This window comes from Calypte anna, unplaced genomic scaffold (genome assembly GCF_003957555.1).
Source record: "Calypte anna isolate BGI_N300 unplaced genomic scaffold, bCalAnn1_v1.p scaffold_105_arrow_ctg1, whole genome shotgun sequence".
Lineage (NCBI taxonomy): Eukaryota > Metazoa > Chordata > Aves > Apodiformes > Trochilidae > Calypte > Calypte anna.
The window spans coordinates 1-19308 of record NW_022045422.1 but is presented as its reverse complement, the minus strand read 5'-3'; the positions used below and the strand labels follow the sequence as shown (position 1 = coordinate 19308).

General features: G+C 50.1%; 2 protein-coding genes across 2 annotated transcripts in view; both read left to right on the top strand.

Moving 5' to 3' along the window:
- LOC115600185 (olfactory receptor 14J1-like) overlaps positions 1–7097 on the top strand; it is a 104179-nt gene extending 97082 nt beyond the window's left edge. The window contains exon 3 of the mRNA XM_030468416.1: positions 6173–7097. Within this exon, the coding sequence (XP_030324276.1) occupies positions 6198–7097 (900 nt within the window). The 5' untranslated portion in view covers positions 6173–6197. The remainder of the gene's footprint in view (positions 1–6172) is intronic.
- An 11229-nt stretch (positions 7098–18326) lies between these two features.
- LOC115600184 (olfactory receptor 14A16-like) lies at positions 18327–19280 on the top strand. Its single transcript, XM_030468415.1, has one exon. The coding sequence runs from the start codon at positions 18327–18329 to the stop codon at positions 19278–19280; it is 954 nt and encodes a 317-aa protein (XP_030324275.1).
- Positions 19281–19308: the final 28 nt, after the last annotated feature.

Genomic DNA, 19308 nt, shown 5'->3' with positions numbered 1-19308 from the left:
CACCTACAGATCCATAGGGGTGAATGTCCCTACAAGTGTCCCTACTGTGGGAAGAGCTTTTCCAGGAGCTCTCCTCTCATCAGGCAGCATCTCATCCACACAGGAGAGAAACCCTACTCATGTCCCCACTGCTCCAAGAGCTTCAGGCAAAGCTCCACCTTGTTGAGACATCAGCAGCTCCATAGGGGTGAATGACCCTAAAGCTGCTCCCAGTGTGAGAAGAGTTTTTACCAGAGCTATGATCTCATCTCTCACCATCAGAACCACCAGGTATCCACATTTTCCAAGCTTTAGAGTTTCCAAGCTTCCACGTCTTTAAATTCTTTGAAAGCAAATAAGGTAAAACAAGGAAGTGATTATCAGGAAGACACACTCGTCAGGGGAGGTGTCTGAATGCTGGACTTGAAAAGAAAATGGGAGTGAGAATTTGGGATTGTGTCATTTTGAGATGCAAAGAAGCCTTTTCCATTAAGATGCCCTTTTAAGGGGATTTAGACCCATAAATTTGTCTTTACGCTTCAGTGTCCAGATGGTTGTGGCCACAAAAAAGGGTGGAGGTACACTAGCCTGAGGTTCAATACTGTTTGGGTGTTGTTTTTATTAATTAGATAATCAAATTATACAAATGTGCAATGAGCAATCCCTTATGGCTGTTGGGGTACAAAGGTTTGGAGAATGCTTTGGGTGCTTTGAGGTTGGGACCTCCTCCCTAGAACTCCTTCTCTTTGTCCCCCTCTCTGGTGCAGTGATGCTCAACACCTTGAGGTTCAGAGTGGAGCCTTTTGCCTTCCTGAAATCCTTATGGCAGCAGTGGGTTTGTTAGGTATCAGCAGTCCTGGCTGACAGGAGAGGTACCAACAGACTGGAAGTCAGCCAACGTGACACTTGGGTCTAAGAAGGGATGGAAGGACAATCTGGGAAAATGCAGCCTGTCAGTTTGACTCCAGTCCCTGGGAAGCTGATGGAGCAGATCATTCTGAGTAGCATTACAGGGTAAAGTCATAACAAAAAGGTGATCAGACTCAATTGGCATGGGGTCATGAAGTGCAGGTCCTGTTTGACAGAGCTGATGTCCTTCTATGACAGTACCATCAAGGGGACAGAAGGACCAGCAAAGTTTCACAATGGAGTGTGGTCCCACAATGGAGACCTCTCTGTGATGTGCTTCAACCTCATCTCATGGATAGAGCTGGGATGGTCCTGGCCTCACTGCAGTGCTGGGAATCAGCTGCTCTCAGAGCAGTGCCCAAATGGTCTAAACTGCCCTGAGGTGTCCATCACATACCCACTGTCAGCAGGCAGGGTTTGCCTCTGGGTCCTGTGCTGTTGTGCCAGCAGCAGGGGCTTGTGCTGGAGTTACATGAATATGTAAAACTTCAGTGTGTGAAGAGCAGAAACAGGAGGGAGAAGAACAAAAGGTAGAGACTTTGTGAAAAAGTGCCTGGGCTGACAGGCTGACACTCGGTTGCCTAAGCTAGGGTTAAAATCCCGTAAGTTATAAGTGTATTTTTGTAAAAAATCCTGTATGTATGTGTAAAAATCCTGTACTCGGGGCCCCCTCGATGCTCTTAGCTGAGTGTCCTGCAGGGCCTGAAGAAAAATCCTGTATGTCTGTATTCTGTGCGCCCCCTCGATGCTCTTAGCTGAGTGTCCTGCGGGGCCCGAAGAAAAAATGTGTATTTTTGTGTAAAAAATCCTGTGTGTCAGTAGGTATTTTTGTGTAAAAAAATCCTGTGTGTCAGTAGAAAAAATGTGTATGTTTAAAAATCCTGTGCAAAAATCCTGTATGTTTGTTAAAATGTCTGTAAGCTAGGGCAAAAGGGGAAAGCTTTAAGAAAAAAAAAAAAAGGGGGGGGGGGAAATGTAGAGAAATAAGATAAATTAGAACAAAAGCCTGATTGTGAGATGGGTGCACAAGGATTCTGGAGGAATTATCCCCTCGTTTATCTGAATAAACATACCCCTCTCTGTAACTTTCCAAGTTGTAGAGTCCTTTTCTGATAGTCAAAGGGTATGTGTGATACTGGAATGTAGTTACTATGGAAAACTTACCTCTAACAGCAGATTATGTGGTATCTCAATATTGCCAAAGTCTACAGAAGAACCAAAACTGAGAAAAAATTAAGTAGGGCATTTTGGATTGCCAGAAAAGAAAAAAAGTGCTGCAGGTCATCCAAAAGACCTGCAGACTTCTTCAGATGAAGACTGAGACAATGAAGGCTTGTTAAGCCTGTTTTGTTTCTTTACAAGTGAAAGAATTGCTCCTATAACTGGTGATCTGACATTATGTCCTTTCACTCTGTATCAGTCAGTGGTGTCAGAGTAATCACTAATGATGAGGTTCACTGTCACCTCACATCTGGTGTTACAGGTGTTAAAGTGCTGCCTTTGTGGAATTACCACCCACCACCCAACCCTGCCCACTGTTGGGAAAAAAACCCAATATCTCAGCTCTGTGTGCTTAATTGGCTAAATGCACCCTGGATGAAAAAAAATGGATTTGGGACAAAAGTTTAGGTGACCTGATTGGGACTGCACTGCTCTGCCTTGCCTGGTTTGTCTTGCTGGATGTGACAGGGAGGAGGGACTGGAGTGGACTCCAGTGTGCATCCACCTGTTTGATCAGGGACTCCCTCTGCTCCTCTGCCTTGTTGGGCAGTAAGGGACCCCAGGTGCAATGCTTGGATTGAGTTATTGTGGAAATTCAGGGAAGAGAAATGGTATAGCTCTTGTACTCTTTAGGATGAATCTTAAAATATAGGGACAAATTTAAAAGGTGATTTCCCACCCGAAAGAAAATATAAACATTAATCATTATAGTAACTAATGGTGGAATTAAAATTAAATGTTGTAATTAACCTCTTCAGTTGGAAGATAGAGAAAAATATTCTCAAAATGGGGACTTTCTGCATTTATAATTTTGATATGTGTAATTTTTTCATTCTTATTTAGTTTTGTTAAGCTATACTGTTGTGAAGTTTGTGATCATTGTACATAGTTACTGCATATAATGCCACCAATAATTCTCTAGTGTGGAGTGCCTTATTCTAAAAAATATCAGTTTGTCAAATGCACCTTTTGAACAATTGAATTAGAAATGATATTGGAAAACTAAATTCAGAGATACATCAAGTCTCAAGGGTGTTGCTACAGAACCCTTAGCTTTGGAGGTGACCCTGCTTGAAGAACAAGGACTCTGCACATCATACATATCACCACTGCCTGAGCTGAAGAAGCTGGAGTGAAGATGCTAAGCTTGTAGCCATCATGATACCATTGCCTGATGATATTGCCTTATGATATCATCACGCCTTGTGATATTTGGACTCAAGGGGTGAGGGGATTGCATTGTTGAGATGTCATTTGAGTATGTGGTTTTTGTGATCGAAGAGTGATTGCAGAGTCGGAACACCGAAGTATCTACTTCTGTGGTTTTATAGTATATATATTCATACACACTTTTCAGTGATTTGTGTGTTCCCTAAAACTTGCTCGAAAATAAACATTGTTAGAGGAAGAGAAATGATATTTTGACTGTAGACAAAAAGACCTTGAGTGTCATTTCATCTTCATCTGATCAAGGGGTATTTGGATGGTCTCAGAAGGCTATCACTCTTTGTTTGCCCTCCAAGGGTAACTTTTCCCTCAAAGGGAAACTCTGGCCTGGGAGATGGAATCTGCTTTGGCTGTTGTCTGGGTCAGGCCATGGGATGTGACAGTCCTGTGCTGTTGTGCCAGCAGCAGGTGGTTGTGCTGGAGTGCCCTGACATTTGCTGTAGCCCATCAGGGCTGTGCTTGGCCACTCAATTGAGCAGCTGCCCTGACTGAGGTTGGAGCACCCCTGGCACCTCCAGTGTCACCCGTGGCTTGCAGGGAAAGAGGAGGGAAAGGAGATTCCCCCTGGCACTGCCTGGGTGTCCAGTGGGAGAGTGGGAGAAGCAGAGGTTGTGTCTCTAGAGGGGAACTGGCTGTGCTGGAAAGGAGAGAGGGAGGGGACATGAGCAATGACTTCAGTGTGTGTCCCATTGGGTTCCTGGGGAGCCCCAGGGAGAGCTGGAGGGAGCCCCGAGAGAGTTGAACAAGTGGCAAAGTCTGGCGCTGGTCCTGTGCTGCTGGGCCGGGCTCCTGAGCCTGAGAGAGCTGCTGGCAAGCAGAGAGTGCTGCAGAGAGAGAGCTCTGGGCAGGAGCAGCTCCTCTGCAGAGCGCAGCAGGGCTGAGGGCACTGCCTGCAAGCAGCAGGGCAGGGCAGAGAGAGGAGGGAGAGAGAGGAGAAAGGCAGCCTGGGCTGGGAGGAGAGCTGAGAGCTGCCTGGGCTGGGGGAGAGAGAAATCTTCCCAGCCTCTGCCATGGTGAGTCTCTGGCTGCAGGGCAGGGAAGCTGGGCTTCCTGGAGGGGGTCTTCCTTCTCCAGCTGGCAGCCTGTGCCACAGCTGCTGGGATCCTTGCGGAGGATTTTGGTGGGCAGGAGGCAAAGGTTTGGCAGAGCAGGGCTGTCCTGGAGCAGCATCAGAGGGAGAGGCCATGGGGCTGCCTTCTGCTGGGGATGGCTGCAGGGGCTGAGGGGGTGTGTGCAGGCAGGGGTGCCCAGGGCTGTCCTTGAGAGCAGGGTCCTGCAGCCCAGGGGCTGTGTGCTGGGGCAGGGACTCTGCTGCCTGCCTGCCTGCCAGGGGCAGCTCTCAGCCTGCCCGGGGAGCTCCCTGGTGCTGGCAGAAGCTGTGGCTGGCAGGAGACAGGGAGCACAGGGCAGGCTCCTGGTGCTGGTGAGAGAGGGATGAATTGCTCAGGGCTGCTCACAGCTCCAGCTGATGCCCAGAAGATTTCTGAGGGGACTTTCCAGGAGTCCCTTCAGGGCAGGGCTTTCCTGCTCCTGGCTGGGCTCTCCTCAGGCTCTGCTTCCACTTGTCTCTCCAGGGCATGGAAAGCTCTTTCTGCACTCTGCAGAAGGCACAGAGACCCCAGTTCTCCCCAGTCCTTGTCTGAGCTGCTCCTGAATCCCTGTTCAGCTAGAGATGCCCCTGGACAGGTCCTGCTGCTGCCAGGAGGGGTCTGCAGGGCAGAGCTGAGCACTCAGTGGGTGGGATGAGGGCTGTGAGCACTGACAGGGAGGAGAGCTGGGGATAGAGGAAGAGCTGTAGGCAGCAGAGATGGGCAGGGATGGAGAGGGAGCTGCTGCCTGGAAGATGATGGCAGGGGGGATTCCTGCACCTCCCAGCCATCCCCTGCAGAGCTGCTGCCCTCCCTAGAGCTAAACCCTGCTCTCTGTCACACAGCACAGTCCCTCAGCCCTTCAGATCATGGGCCCTGAATTCTGAGCATCCTTTCAGCAGCCCCCCACCAGAGAGGAGAAATGCTGGAGTCTCTGCCTGTGTCTGCCTGTCCTGACTCTCTTGGCAGCAGAACTTTGGCAGGTTCCCCTCTTGCCCCTGCTGCTGCTGTCCTTGTTCTTCCCCTTCTTTTTGCTGGGCTGGGGGGTAAGGATTCGGGTACAGCTCAGACACTGATGCTGCAGGTCCTATGCTGCTGTTGTTTCCATGGAGGAAAAGCATCCAAACTGACTGAGATTTGGGGCTGTGGTGACTGCAGGGTGTGGGGCTGGGGGTCAGCCCACCCTCCCGTCAGGATACCCCATCTTTAGGGTCTTTGCCTCTTTGTGCAGCTGAGAGCAGGACCGATGCACAGAGCAGCTGTCCTCACTCTGCACTAAGGGACAGTCCCTTTGCCTCTCAGCATCCTGAAGGTTTCACTTGTGGAGCAGCAGAAAGACCAGGGGCTATTGCATTATAATTTTCCTTATTTGTTTTTTTAGAAATTTTTCCAGAGCAAACCGTGCTGAATCCATTCAGCTCTTCTCGGCAGGCTTGTGGTGCATTGGGGTGAGAATGATGTTCAGATCTTGAATGTCAAGAGTGGATTTAATCTGAGATCCCTTTCTATTGCTTTTTACCAATGCCTGTAGGGCAGCACAGATGCCTCCTCCCCCTCTTTTTTGGTCTTTCAACCGGAATAAGCCAGGATGTTTGAAAGGGACATTCCAAAGGTGTTCATGAAATGGGAGAAGCTGTTTGTGTTTCTCTAGCAGAAATTTTAAAATGTTTTTTTGAATTAACACTGCCCTAACGTCTCCCTTTTTTTTTTTTTCCTTTTTTTTTTTTTTTTTTTCTTTTTTTGACTAGATTTCTGTATCCGTAGTGGCATCAGATGTCCAACAGCAGCTCCATCAGCCAGTTCCTCCTCCTGGCATTTGCAGACAGGCGGGAGCTGCAGCTCTTGCACTTCTGGCTCTTCCTGGGCATCTACCTGGCTGCCCTCCTGGGCAACGGCCTCATCATCACCACCATCGCCTGTGACCACCACCTCCACACCCCCATGTACTTCTTCCTCCTCAACCTCTCCCTCCTCGACCTGGGATCCATCTCCACCACTCTGCCCAAAGCCATGGCCAATTCCCTCTGGGACAACACGGACATCTCCTACATGGGATGTGCTGCACAGACCTTTTTCTTTCTCTTTTTGATTGCTGGGGAGTTTTATCTCCTGACCATCATGTCCTATGACCGCTACGTGGCCATCTGCAAACCCCTGCACTACGGGACCCTCCTGGGCAGCAGAGCTTGTGTCCACATGGCAGCAGCTGCCTGGGGCACTGGGTTTCTCACTGCTCTGCTACTCACAGCCAATACATTTTCCCTGCCACTCTGCCAGGGCAATGCCCTGGACCAGTTCTTCTGTGAAATCCCCCAGATCCTCAAGCTCTCCTGCTCACACTCCTACCTCAGGGAACTTGGGCTAACTGTGGTCATTTCGTGTTTTGCTTTTGGCTGTTTTGTTTTCATCGTGGTGTCCTATGTGGAGATCTTCAGGGCTGTGCTGAGGATCCCCTCTGAGCAGGGAAGGCACAAAGCCTTCTCCACGTGCCTCCCTCACCTTGCCGTGGTCTCCCTATTCATCAGCACAGCAGTTTTTGCCTACCTGAAGCCCCCCTCCAGCTCTTCCCCCTCCCTGGATTTGGTCGTGGCAGTTCTGTACTCGGTAGTTCCTCCAGCAGTGAACCCCCTCATCTACAGCATGAGGAACCAGGAGCTCAAGGGTGCTGTGTAAACTGATGACAGGATTTATTCATAAGTAATAAAATTCCCTATTTCTTATTTATATCACTTATAATATATAATTCATAACTTTTATTGTGTCTCATTACAGTCCCAGCCAGCGTTCTGGAAGTTTTTGATGGTGATTACTAATTCTGTTCTCTTTATCCTTTTTTGTGCACAAGGAATCCCATTGTTAAATTTCCAGTTCTTGCACCTTCATTTCCACTGTTAACCAGAACCTTCTTGAAAGATTTTTAAAATAATATCTATGTCCTTATTTAAAAAAAAATGAAAGACTCAGAAGTTATTTCTTTACCTGATGTTCTCTTTCTGAGACTTGCTCTGGTTTTATGATTGAGTTCTGTCACACTCTGAGGAGTTTAGAAAGGAAGGGGGTGCACGCTGGTCCTCGTGACTCAATAGGAGTGACCTCCTCATTGTGTTCCCTGATTCCTGAACAAATCACTCCAACCTGATCCTGGCTCCATTTTCACTGTCCTCTACAAATCATTGCCTCAGGTCTCCATCTCAGCTACTCCAGTTTTAACCCCTACATGTCCCTTTCACATATTAGCAGACAAATCCTTGACATTAGATCCTGTGAAGTCACACCTTCCATATTAAAATCACCTTTTCTGGTGATTAAGGAAAGAGAGTGGTGATCTGAGGAAAGGAACACAGCTTCACAAAGGCCCAGCTGGGCATTATCAACCTCCTGACCGTCTACCTTTGACTACTTGCAGCAGTGAACAGGGCATAAGAAGCAGACATCACCTACCAAGACTTGATATGATCCTCTAAAACATTCTCATTGCTGAATTAGAAGGGGGGGTGTGTTTGATGGATGGACAGTTGGATAGATAAGGAAATGACTGGAAGATCTCATGCAGACAGTTATGGTCAATGGCTCAATGTCCAAGTGAAACCAATAATGAAGAGCGTCCCTTCTGGACTTAAAGGTACCTCCTAAATAGTAGTGGATCTCCCCAGTACTAATTAATGTCTTCATCAGTGACAGGGACTGTGGGATCAAGTGATTCCTCAGCAAGTTTGCAGATGACACCAAGCTCAGTGTCACAGGTGATTCACTTGAGGGTACGGATGACAACCAGAGGGTCCTGGACAGATTTCAGTAGTAGGTCTGTGCAAAACTCATGATGTTCATCAACGCCAAATGCAAGGTTCTGTTTCTGGGGGGAGGAAATCCCCACTGTCAGTAAAGACTGGGAGATGAATGATTGAGAGCAGCCCTGCAGAGAATGACTTGGGGATCCTACTGGGTCAAATCTTTTATGACAGGGTAACCCACCCAGCTGATCAAGGGTAGTCAGAGGGTGTAATATTTCTGGACTTCAGGAAGGATTTTGGTACTGTCTCTCAGCATCCTCCTGGATAAAATGTCCATCATACAGCTGGACAACCCTGCTAGGTGATGGGTGAGCAACTGGCTCACAGGTGGAGCACAAGGATTGACAGTGAATGGGGTCACATCAGACTGGTGACTGGTCACTAGTGGGGTCCTGCAGGGCTCCATCCTTGGCCCAGTCCTCTTCAATATCTTCAGCAGTGACTTGGGTGCAGGACTGGAAGGAATCTGAAGCAAGTTTGTGGATGAGAGACCTTGGCAGGTTAGAGAGCTGGGCAATCAGCAGGCACAGGAAGGACAAGTGCTGAACCACAAGTGCAGCAAGTGCTGAATCACCAACCACAAGGGCAAGTGCTGAATTCTGCACCTGGGATGGGGCAACCCTGGGGGCAAGTACAGCCTGGGGAACGAGTGGCTGGAGAGCAGAGAGGTCCTATGGACCTCCTGATGATCAGCCCTCTGATCATCTTTGTGGCCTTCTCTGGACTTGTTCTAACAGCTCCAGGTCCTTTTTGTGCTTGGGGCTCCAGAACTGGACCCAGCACTGCAGTGGGGTCTCACCAGAGTGGAGCAGAGGAGCAGAATCTCCTCCCCTGACCTGCTGGCCATGCTGCTTTTTGTGTAGCTCAGGACATGCTTGGCTTCCTGGGCTGCCAGCACACCTTGCCAGCTGGTGCTGAGCTTCTCATCAACCAGCACCCCCAAGTCCTCCTCCTCCTCAGGGCTGCTCTCAATCCATGCTCTGCCTAACCCGTATTTGTGCTGGGGATTGCCCCAACCCAGGTGCAGGACCTTGTGCTTGTCCTTGTTCAACCTCATGAAATTTTCATGGGCCCACCTCTCCCTCCTGTCCCTTTATCTGGACTTGGTTTTTTCCTTGACCCTTCTTGGGGTACTTGAGAGGTGTTGTGCATTTTTCCTACAGTATTTATTGCTCATCTTCACATCCCACTGCCCCTAGGAAGAGTCCTGACCCACAAGTGAGGGATGGGCTCTGCCTTCCCATTTCCTAGGGTTCAGAGTTTGTCCAGACTGATCCATAAAATAAATAAATAAATAAATACAGGTGGCTTCAGAGCCACCTTTACAGAACCTTTTCCTCACTGCAGTCATGGCCTCCAGTGTCCTTCTCTAACAAGTCTCTGGGGAGGCTTTGTCAGTAATGGGATCCAATGGAGCCAATCAATACTTCATGATAGTTTTGGATTTTGTTTTGGCTTTAACTTCTAAAGAGTGTTTTTTTTCAGTCTTCTTTCAGTACCTGAGGATCATGGACTCAGTCCCTCAGACACTATGGTGCCCATTACAGTACTGAGCAGCCATGAGTTACCCTGTGGTGTTTTTAGTGCTCAGGAGTTGCACAGCTAATTGGAGAAGTTCCAGTGAGGAAGAATAATTGAGAGAGCATCTAATAAAAATTATTGAAAAATTTTGTTTTACTGGTTTTCAATTTAGAAATTTAAATTCTACTACTATTGATGCAGAGTGACACTTCAAAGGCCTGGAAAGCGAATAAAAACCTTTGAGGTCCAGCACTCCATTTAGAACATTGCTTCTCACCTCCCCAAAAACCAACATTGCTCTCATTGGCTCCTTGGAAAGGATCTGGGATAATTTGCCTCCAGAACCTTGTCACCACCACTTTTTCATCCCCTACGTGTCAGTGCCAGCACTTGTACCCTCCATGCAGCAGCTGCTGCTTGTTCAGCTCTCTCCTGTCCCCACGCTGCCACTTCATCCCCACACACCCACCCCGCATGGCACCAGCATCATCGGGGTCTCTGCGGGGAGCCCCGAGCGCTGGCAGCGATTGTCCTGTCCCACACTGAGGGGATGGGGGCAGCGGCAGCGAGCCCGTTCCTGCCCTGCCTGCAGGACACCTTCCCTTAGGGGCAGGAGGAGCAATGCATGACAAGTGTCCCTTTCCAAAAGCCCGCAGCAGCCTCTCTTTCCTACGGCAGCTGCTTTCTGCACTGCCATCAAGAACGCCCTGCAGGCTGCACTTTGCATTTCCCCCTAAGAAAGGGAATGGTCGTTCTTGGCATCACCCAGCACGGACACAATGTCCTGACTTCGGAAGAAAACTCAACACAAAAAGGGGGGACACCCACTCCCACTGCCTTACGAGTGCTGGCCGTGCCCTCCGTGCCTCCCACCGGCCCTGGCCCCGCCACGCTGGGTTTTCCCAGGGGCTCTGCAAGTGAAGAGGGGAAAGGGCCAGGGAGTCCAAATGAAGAGTCTCCAGCTGAGGCCAATTAAAGGTCAGGCTGTCTCACCTGGCAGTGCTCGGGGGGCCACAGGAGGAGTTGGGAGCAGCAGCACAGTGCCAGGTGGAGGTTCTGAACGAGTGTCAGCTGCCAGCCAGAGGTGACAAGGTGGAGGTGGCAAGGTAGTGGTGGTGGCAAGGTGGCAGTGGCAAATTGTCCCTGTCCCTCCTAGGACCTGTGTGCCTTTTCCTCCCATCAGACTTCTCCCCTGCAGGCTGCACCTGGATGTTAAGGCTTCTTTTGCACCAGCTCCCAACCCATCTCCCTTAGACAACTGCTGCACTCAGGCACAGCTGGAGTTTCCCTCTCTGCAAACAGAGAGTTGTCATATAGAGAGAGTTTCCTACACAATAAAACACTCTGCAAGCATCTGCTGGGCACAAGCTGCCTCTAAGGAGGTTACATTTCTATAAAAGATGATCTGATGAGAAATATTTTTGGAAGCTACATGCAGGAAGATATAAACATTATTAAAGAATGGTATAAGGACTTCTGAAAGACAGCTATTTCACTCAGGGTCATTCCATACCCTAAGATGTCACACTCAGGACATAAAGTGGAGTGAGCGTGCTGCGGCATTCAACCACTGCTTGGGGATTGTTTGGAAATTTGTCGAAAGGTGTGAGGTGTGGAAACAAACTTTACGCCCCAGGAAGGGTTCTAAAGCAGGGATGTTTATTGCAGTGCTTGGCTCCTTGATCGGGACTTATATGGAGTATGGAGTTGCCAATCTATTCCAGGACTTTGCTGATTTGTTGAACAATTTTTGCAACAAAATGTGGTCCACTGCCTGATGATATTACTGCAGGGACCCCAAATATTGGTGTTACTCCTTGTAACAGCACCTTGGTTACCTCTGAAGCTTTGTTAGTTTGGCACGGGAAGGCTACCGGCCATCCTGAAAAAGTATCTGTTAGGACCAGTAAGTATCAAAATCTCCTTTTCTTGGGAAATCTCTAAAATCAATTTGATGTTGTTTCCTGGATGGTTTCTCTTTCCAACCTGCCCAATTTTAGCTTTAGGTATTACTTGTGGATTACTTTGTAAGTATATTTCACACTGTTGTGTAACTTGTTTAATAGTGGCACATAAGCGTTGAGCCACTATGTGCTGGTTCAAATATTTATATAAGGCTTCAGTTCCCCAGTGGGTCTTCCTGTGTTCTGTCATAACCAGGGTCCACAATAATGCTAAGGGAACTATTAGCTTGCCTCGTGGTGTTTTAGTCCATTCCCCTTTTTTGATTTTTTCCTCCCAGATCCTCAATCAATTTTTGATCCTCCTTTGAATACCTAGGTTCACAGTCAATTTGTATTTTATCATCTGGGACCAAAGACTTCATTCCAATTTCACCAGCCTCAGTCACCATCTTAGCCTTCAGGTTTGCCATTGCATTTCCCAGGTCGTGGTTGGTCATTGCCTTCTGGTGTGCTTTGCAGTTCATGATAGCCACCTTTTCTGGCAGTGTTAGTAATCACTATTTCCACATCATCCTGTTCTACCCAGATGGTTTGGTATTTCAGAAACCTTTGGCACAATAACCAGTGGGCTCCTTTTGCTTCCAGTACAGCAGATATCTTGTGAGATGTTAGCACTGTCATCTGCTGCCCTAATGTGAATTTCCATGCTTCTTGGATGTTGAACAAATCTGCAGGCAGCTACTGCCCTTCATCCAGCTGTTTGGAGAAGTAGGCCACTGCCCTTCAATATGGTCCAAGGTTTGGGGCCAACCTTCCCAGAGCTATCCCCTGCTTTTCTTGGGAGTACAGACAGAAAAGGTTTTGTAGGATCTGGCAATCCCAAGACAGGCCTTCAGTCACCTGTGATCAATTGTAAGCTGCCTCTGGCCATTTGACACTTTAACAGCCCAGAGTGGACAGTGACAGGAAAAGTCCACACTAGTGATGATCTATTTTCCTTCAAGTCTGCTACCACCCCAGCAGATAGTATTGCTATACAGAGGGTAGAGGCACAAATATCTTTCACAAACAGTAATTTTCACTGTGGGGCAGTCTACTGTGCTGCCCTTTATTCTGCAGTTACCAAACATTAGTGCCCCATGGTCATTAGGATGACTTTGTTTGGGATGCTTATGAATTGCTTATGTTAGATGTCTCAGTACCCCGTGGACCTGAGAATTAAAATATTCCAGGGTGGGGGAATCCACCACTTCCCCTGGGAGACCATTCCAATGTCTGACTGCCCTCATGGGGAAAAACGTAAATTTTATGTCAAGTGGGAATATCCAGGGGGGCAACTTGTGCCCATTTCCCCTTGACAAGAATGAGACAGGAGAGAGGCTAAGGGGCTGGAAACTCAACTGCACAGCTGGCATGGAACAGCCCTGCTGGAAAGGAAAAGAAGGAAATCTAGGCACAGAGAGACAAAAGCCATCTCACTTTCCTGCCCCTTACCCCAGACATGCTCACATTGCTCAAATGTGACTTTTTTCTAAAATTTTATGTATTTCAGTTAGTAACTGATGTCACCCTGGTACAGAGTGCTGCTCCATGGGCTGCAGATCCACATCTGCCCCTCCGTGCTCCTCCATGGGCTGCAGGGGACAGCTGCCCTCTCCCCACAGCCTGCAGGAGAACTTCTGTTCTGGCCCTTCCTTCAGTCACTGACCTTGGGGTCTTGTGGAGGGCTGGCAGCAGGCTTCCACCTCCTTCTCCAGGGACATCTTGGGCATTTTCTGCCACAGACATTCCATGGTCACCCAGGGCAGCTGCTGACTCCTGAGGGAGGTGCTCTCCCAGATATGGGCACCCCAGGTCTCCACATCCCTTATATCCCCCAGGGTCACCACGGAGAACCCCATGACAATGGTGTCCAGGCACCAGACCCTGCATCACAAAGCCCTGGTGGTGGCTGTAGAGATGCCCAGGCCTGGAAAAGGCTGGGACTGTGTCACAGAATGATGGAATCATGGAATGGGTTGGGTTGGAAGGCTTAAAGATCATCTAGTTCAAAGCTCCTGCATGCATGGGTAGGGACACCTCCCACCCAACTGAAGCCAACCCTGCCCCTTTCCCCATGGAACTCCTTTCTTAATCCCATCCACAGCATCAGCCTCACTCAGCAGTAGTGTCTCTTGGAGCTGCTCCAGGATGAGCTTCCAGTGCTCCTCCTACTCCATGATCCTACAGATCATCCCCATGACCCTCCAGATGATTCTCAGTCACAGAATACCTCAGGCTGGAAGAGACCCCTGAGCATCTCCTTCTCTGAGAGCCCTGCTCAAGGCAGGATGAACCAGATGAGGTTGCTCAAGGGCTTCCCCAGCATGGCTTCATCCACAAGGGGCTGAGAGTGCCTTTTGTCTCATCCCACAGAAGGAGTATAGACAGGATAAAGTTTTGGCACAAGTTTTGGACATAGAGGCACCATCACTGCTTGCCAGGAGGACTTTGGATCCCTGATGGCACTGTGACCCTCATCATCTCGTGAACTTCCCACCCACCACATCACCCACCTCTTCAATCCAGACATCCCCAGTCTGGCTACAACAGGACAATGGTAGAGCATGGCAAAGGGCTGGCTAAAGGCCAGGTGCACCCCATGCCTTTCTGTCCCCTGCCCACTCTGCTTCAGCAATCCCCTCTTTGTCCTTCACCTGACTGGAGCAGGACGGACCCCATCACCGTCCCAGGGTCTGAGGTCATAGAATCACAGAATCCTAGAATGTTAGGGGTTGGAAGGGACCTCTAGAGATCATCCAGTCCAACCCCTCTGCCAAAGCAGGATCACCCAGGGCAGGCCACACAGGAACACTCCCAGGGATGTGTTGAAAGTCTCCAGAAAAGGAGACTCCACAACTTCTCTGGGCAGGCTGTTCCAGTGCTCCCACAACCTCACAGTCAAGAAGTTTCTTCTCATGTTGAGGTGGAATTTCCTATGGTGTAGCTTAAACCCGTTGTTCCACTGAAAAGACACTGGCCCCTTCCTTTTGACACCCACCCCTCAGATATTTATAAACACTCATAAAATGCTCTCAGTCTTCTTTTCTCAAGGCTAAGCAGACTAAATTCTCTCAGTCTTTCTTCATAGGAGAGATGCTCAAGTTCCCTAATCATCCTCCTTTTTCTCCCTGGGCCTCTCTCCAGTAGATCCCTGTCCCACTAGAACTGGGAAGCTCAAAAAAGCATCCAGTATTCCAGGTGTGGTCTCACCAGGACAGAGCAAAGGAGTGTGAAAACCAAGCTAGATCTGCTAGATCACTTTTGCTGATGCATCAAGGACACCATTGGCCCTCCCGACTACCCATTTGGTCATCCCTTTGTAGAAGGATATCAGGTTAGTCAAGCAAGATTTTTCCCTAGCAAATCAATCTTGGCTGCTCATCAGAACCTTCTTTGTGTTTGTACACTCAGAGTACTGAATATTCTGTGAGGCAGACTTCTCATTTCCTACTCAGTATTGAGAGCTACATCTATCATTGCAGAGCTGTGGAATCCCCTTAGTTTTAACACAAATTTGTTGAATATTGTTGAAATTTGTTGGAGCATGAGTTAGAAAGGAGTTTAATTGAATTGGATGTTAAGATAAAAATTCTTTACCATGAGAGTACTGGAAAAAATGGCACAGGTTGCCCATGGAGCTGTTTGAGGCCTCATTCCTGGAGGTATTCATTGTGAGGCTTGAGAGGGCTCTGAAAAACCTGATCTAATTGAGGGTGTCCCTGCTTACTGCAGCAGGGTTGGACTATATGACCTTTAGAGGTCCATTCCAACCCAAATAATTCTCTCAAGATATTTGAGCACCTCACTTCGGCTGCAGAATGCGCAGAGCTTTCCCAAGGTGGGGTTTGGAGACACCAAGACCAGAGGTGGTGTACAGAGACTAATGAGCCAAGGCTCAGTAGTGTAGAGGCTGTGGGCAGTAGAGCAGTATCCTGGGAGTGCCTGAAGGGTGGGTTTGGGCATGGTGGAGCTTTTCTTCACACTGGGAAACAGTTTGGGCAAGAAAGGATGGCCCAAAGTGCAGCTGGGGATACCCAGACTGGAGAGCAGAAGAAAGAAATGTCAGTGCAAGGGCCATGCTGGGGAACACCACATCCCCCAGAAGGAGCCTGGATCAGCCCAAGGCTCTGTGTGCCAAGGCAGAGGCAGTGGGGACACAGAGATGTCAGGAGAGAAAGGGAACAGCAAGGTGGGGCAGGCGGGTGAAGGAGCAGAGCCTGCAGGGCAAGAGGCACAGGGGATGGGACAGCCCAGGACAGACTGTGCTGGAGATGAGAGAGGGAAAAGCTGTGGAAAAGCTGGAGACACTTGACAGAGATGGTTCCTGCTCCCCCCACACCCTGCAGGGGACGCTGCTTTCTCAGGGCTGTCCCTCAGGGGGACCCAGGCACACGGCAAGAAACTTTGGAAACTTTGGACTTGGACTCTGCCTTGGACTCTCTTGTTGACAAAGAAACTTCTGCAGCTTCCTCTCCTTGCCTCTTGAGCAATTGTCATGGGCTCAGCATCAACCCCCCAGAGGGCTCATTACAGCTGTGAGCTGGGCTGCTGGGATGGAGGGAGCTGCTGGCAAGTGGGCAGTGCTGCAGAGAGAGAGCTCTGGGCAGGAGCAGCTCCTCTGCAGAGCGCAGCAGGGCTGAGGGCACTGCCAGGGTATCTGGGGGAGATGAGCAAGGCAGAGAGAGCTTTAAGGGGGTGAAGATGGAGGGGATGAGTGCCAGCTGAGTGGAGGAGAACCTTCAAAGCTTCTTACATGGTGAGTGTCTGGTGCAGGGCAGTGAAGCTGGTGCAGTTCCTGGAGGCATCTCCTAAAGCTGCAGAGCCAGAGCTGCTGGGAGCTGGAAGGGGGGAAGGGGCTGGAGGTGGAAGGGGAATTGTGAAGAGGAGTGAGGGGGTGTGTGCAGGCAGGGGTGCCCAGGGCTGTCCTTCAGAGCAGGGTCCTGCAGCCCAGGGGCTGTGTGCTGGGGCAGGGACTCTGCTGCCTGCCTGCCTGCCAGGGGCAGCTCTCAGCCTGCCCAGGGAGCTCTCTGATGCTGGCAGAAGCTGTGGCTGGCAGGAGACAGGGAGCACAGGGCAGGCTACTGGTGCTGGTGAGAGAGGAATGAATTGCTCAGGGCTGCTCACAGCTCCAGCTGATGCCCAGAAGATTTCTGAGGGGACTTTCCAGGAGTCCCTTCAGGGCAGGGCTTTCCTGCTCCAGTCTGGGCTCTCCTCAGGCTCTGCTTCCACTTGTCTCTCCAGGGCATGGAAAGCTCTTTCTGCACTCTGCAGAAGGCACAGAGACCCCAGTTCTCCTCATCCCTTGTCTGAGCTGTTCCTGAGCCCCTGCACACCCAGAGATGCCCCTGGACAGGTCCTGCTGCTGCCAGGAGGGGTCTGCAGGGCAGAGCTGAGCACTCAGAGGGTGGGATGGGGGCTGTGAGCACTGCCAGGGAGGAGAGCTGGGGACAGAGAAAGAGCTGCAGGCAGCAGAGATGGGCAGGGATGGAGAGGGAGCTGCTGCCTGGAAGATGATGGCAGGGGGGATTCCTGCCCCTCCCAGCCATCCCCTGCAGAGCTGCTGCCCTCCCTAGAGCTAAACCCTGCTCTCTGTCACACAGCACAGTCCCCCAGCCCTTCAGATCATGGGCACTGAATTCTGAGCATCCTTCCAGCCCCCCTTCCCCCCAACCAGAGAGGAGAAATGCTGGAGTCTCTGCCTTTGTCTGCCTTTCCTGACTCCCTTGGCAGAAGAACTTTGGCAGGTTCTCCGCTTGTCCCTGCTGCTGCAGCCCTTGTTCTTCCCTTTCTTTTTTTTGGGCTGGGGGGGTGAGGATTCGGGTTCAGCTCAGACACTGATGCTGCAGGTCCTGTCCTGCTTCTGTGTCCATGGAGGAACAGCATCCAAACTGACTGAGATTTGGGGCTGTGGGGACTACAGGGTGTGGGGCTGGGGGTCAGCCCACCCTCCCATCAGGATACCCCATCTTGAGGGTCTTTGCCTCTTTGTGCAGCTGAGAGCAGGACTGATGCACAGAGCAGCTGTCCTCACTCTGCACTAAGGGACAGTCCCTTTGCCTCTCAGCATCCTCAGGATTTCAGTTGCAGAGCTCCTGGCTGGGGCAGCTCCAGGCAGCAGATGTGTCCATGGCAAGCAGGTGTCCATCTTCCCTCTGCCCTCTGGAGCTCTGGGCAATGCCCTCTGTGAGGCTGCGGAGGAGCTGACCCTCCCTTCATCAGACCAGCTCCCCCTTCTCTGCACGCAGCCACAGGCAATCCTCTTGCCTTGCTCTGTCCTCCCCAAGTGCACCAGAAATGCTGAGGGTTTGAGACATTCAAGAACATTTCCCAGGAGAGATGGGGGGAGCTCTAATTCAAAAACGAAACCTCCCTGAGACTGCCTTCTGCAACCTCTCCTCCTCCTTCAGCACATACAGATGCTGATGACCCCTCTGGTAAAGCACTGCTTTGATAAGAAAATTTTCACCACTAATAGTTGCTTCTAAGAGATCCAAGCTTAAAGCTGAAGGAGGGTCTCGTAGAGAAGTGTGTGTGTCTATATCAGGAAAAGATGATAGAGAGCTTTTCTTTCATTTTCTAGACAGTTTTTATGTAACTTTACTTATTTTTCTCTTTGGTTAGTGCTCCTTGGTGAAAAGCAGCAGATGTCCAACAGCAGCTCGATCAGCCAGTTCCTCCTCCTGGCATTTGCAGACAGGCGGGAGCTGCAGCTCTTGCACTTCTGGCTCTTCCTGGGCATCTACCTGGCTGCCCTCCTGGGCAACGGCCTCATCATCACCACCATCGCCTGTGACCACCACCTCCACACCCCCATGTACTTCTTCCTCCTCAACCTCTCCCTCCTCGACCTGGGATCCATCTCCACCACTCTGCCCAAAGCCATGGCCAATTCCCTCTGGGACAACACAGACATCTCCTACAAGGCATGTGCTGCACAACTATTATTCTTTGTCTTTTTGATGTCAGCTGAGTTTTATCTCCTGACCATCATGTCCTACGACCGCTACGTGGCCATCTGCAAACCCCTGCACTACGGGACCCTCCTGGGCAGCAGAGCTTGTGTCCACATGGCAGCAGCTGCCTGGGGCACTGGGTGTCTCAATGCTCTGCTGCACACAGCCAATACATTTTCCCTGCCCCTCTGCCAGGGCAATGCCCTGGACCAGTTCTTCTGTGAAATCCCCCAGATCCTCAAGCTCTCCTGCTCACACTCCTACCTCAGGGAAATTGGGCTTATTGTGGTCAGTGTCTGTTTATCATTTGGGTGTTTTGTCTTTATAGTGGTGTCCTATGTAGAGATCTTCAGGGCTGTGCTGAGGATCCCCTCTGAGCAGGGAAGGCACAAAGCCTTTTCCACGTGCCTCCCTCACCTGGCCGTGGTCTCCCTGTTCGTCAGCACTGGCATCTTTGCCTACCTGAAGCCCCCCTCCATCTCCTCCCCATCCCTGGATCTGGTGGTGTCATTTCTGTACTCGGTGGTTCCTCCAGTAATGAACCCCCTCATCTACAGCATGAGGAACAAGGTGCTCAAGGGTTCTCTGAGGAAACAGTTAGGGACTTTCAGCAGCCATAAGCTGCCTCCTGTCTTATGCAAATGACTCACAATGCATGACATTCCTCTTCTTT

Excerpts from the sequence above, each read along its gene's own strand:
- LOC115600184 (XM_030468415.1), top strand. The coding sequence starts at position 18,327 with ATGTCCAACAGCAGCTCGATCAGCCAGTTCCTCCTCCTGGCATTTGCA.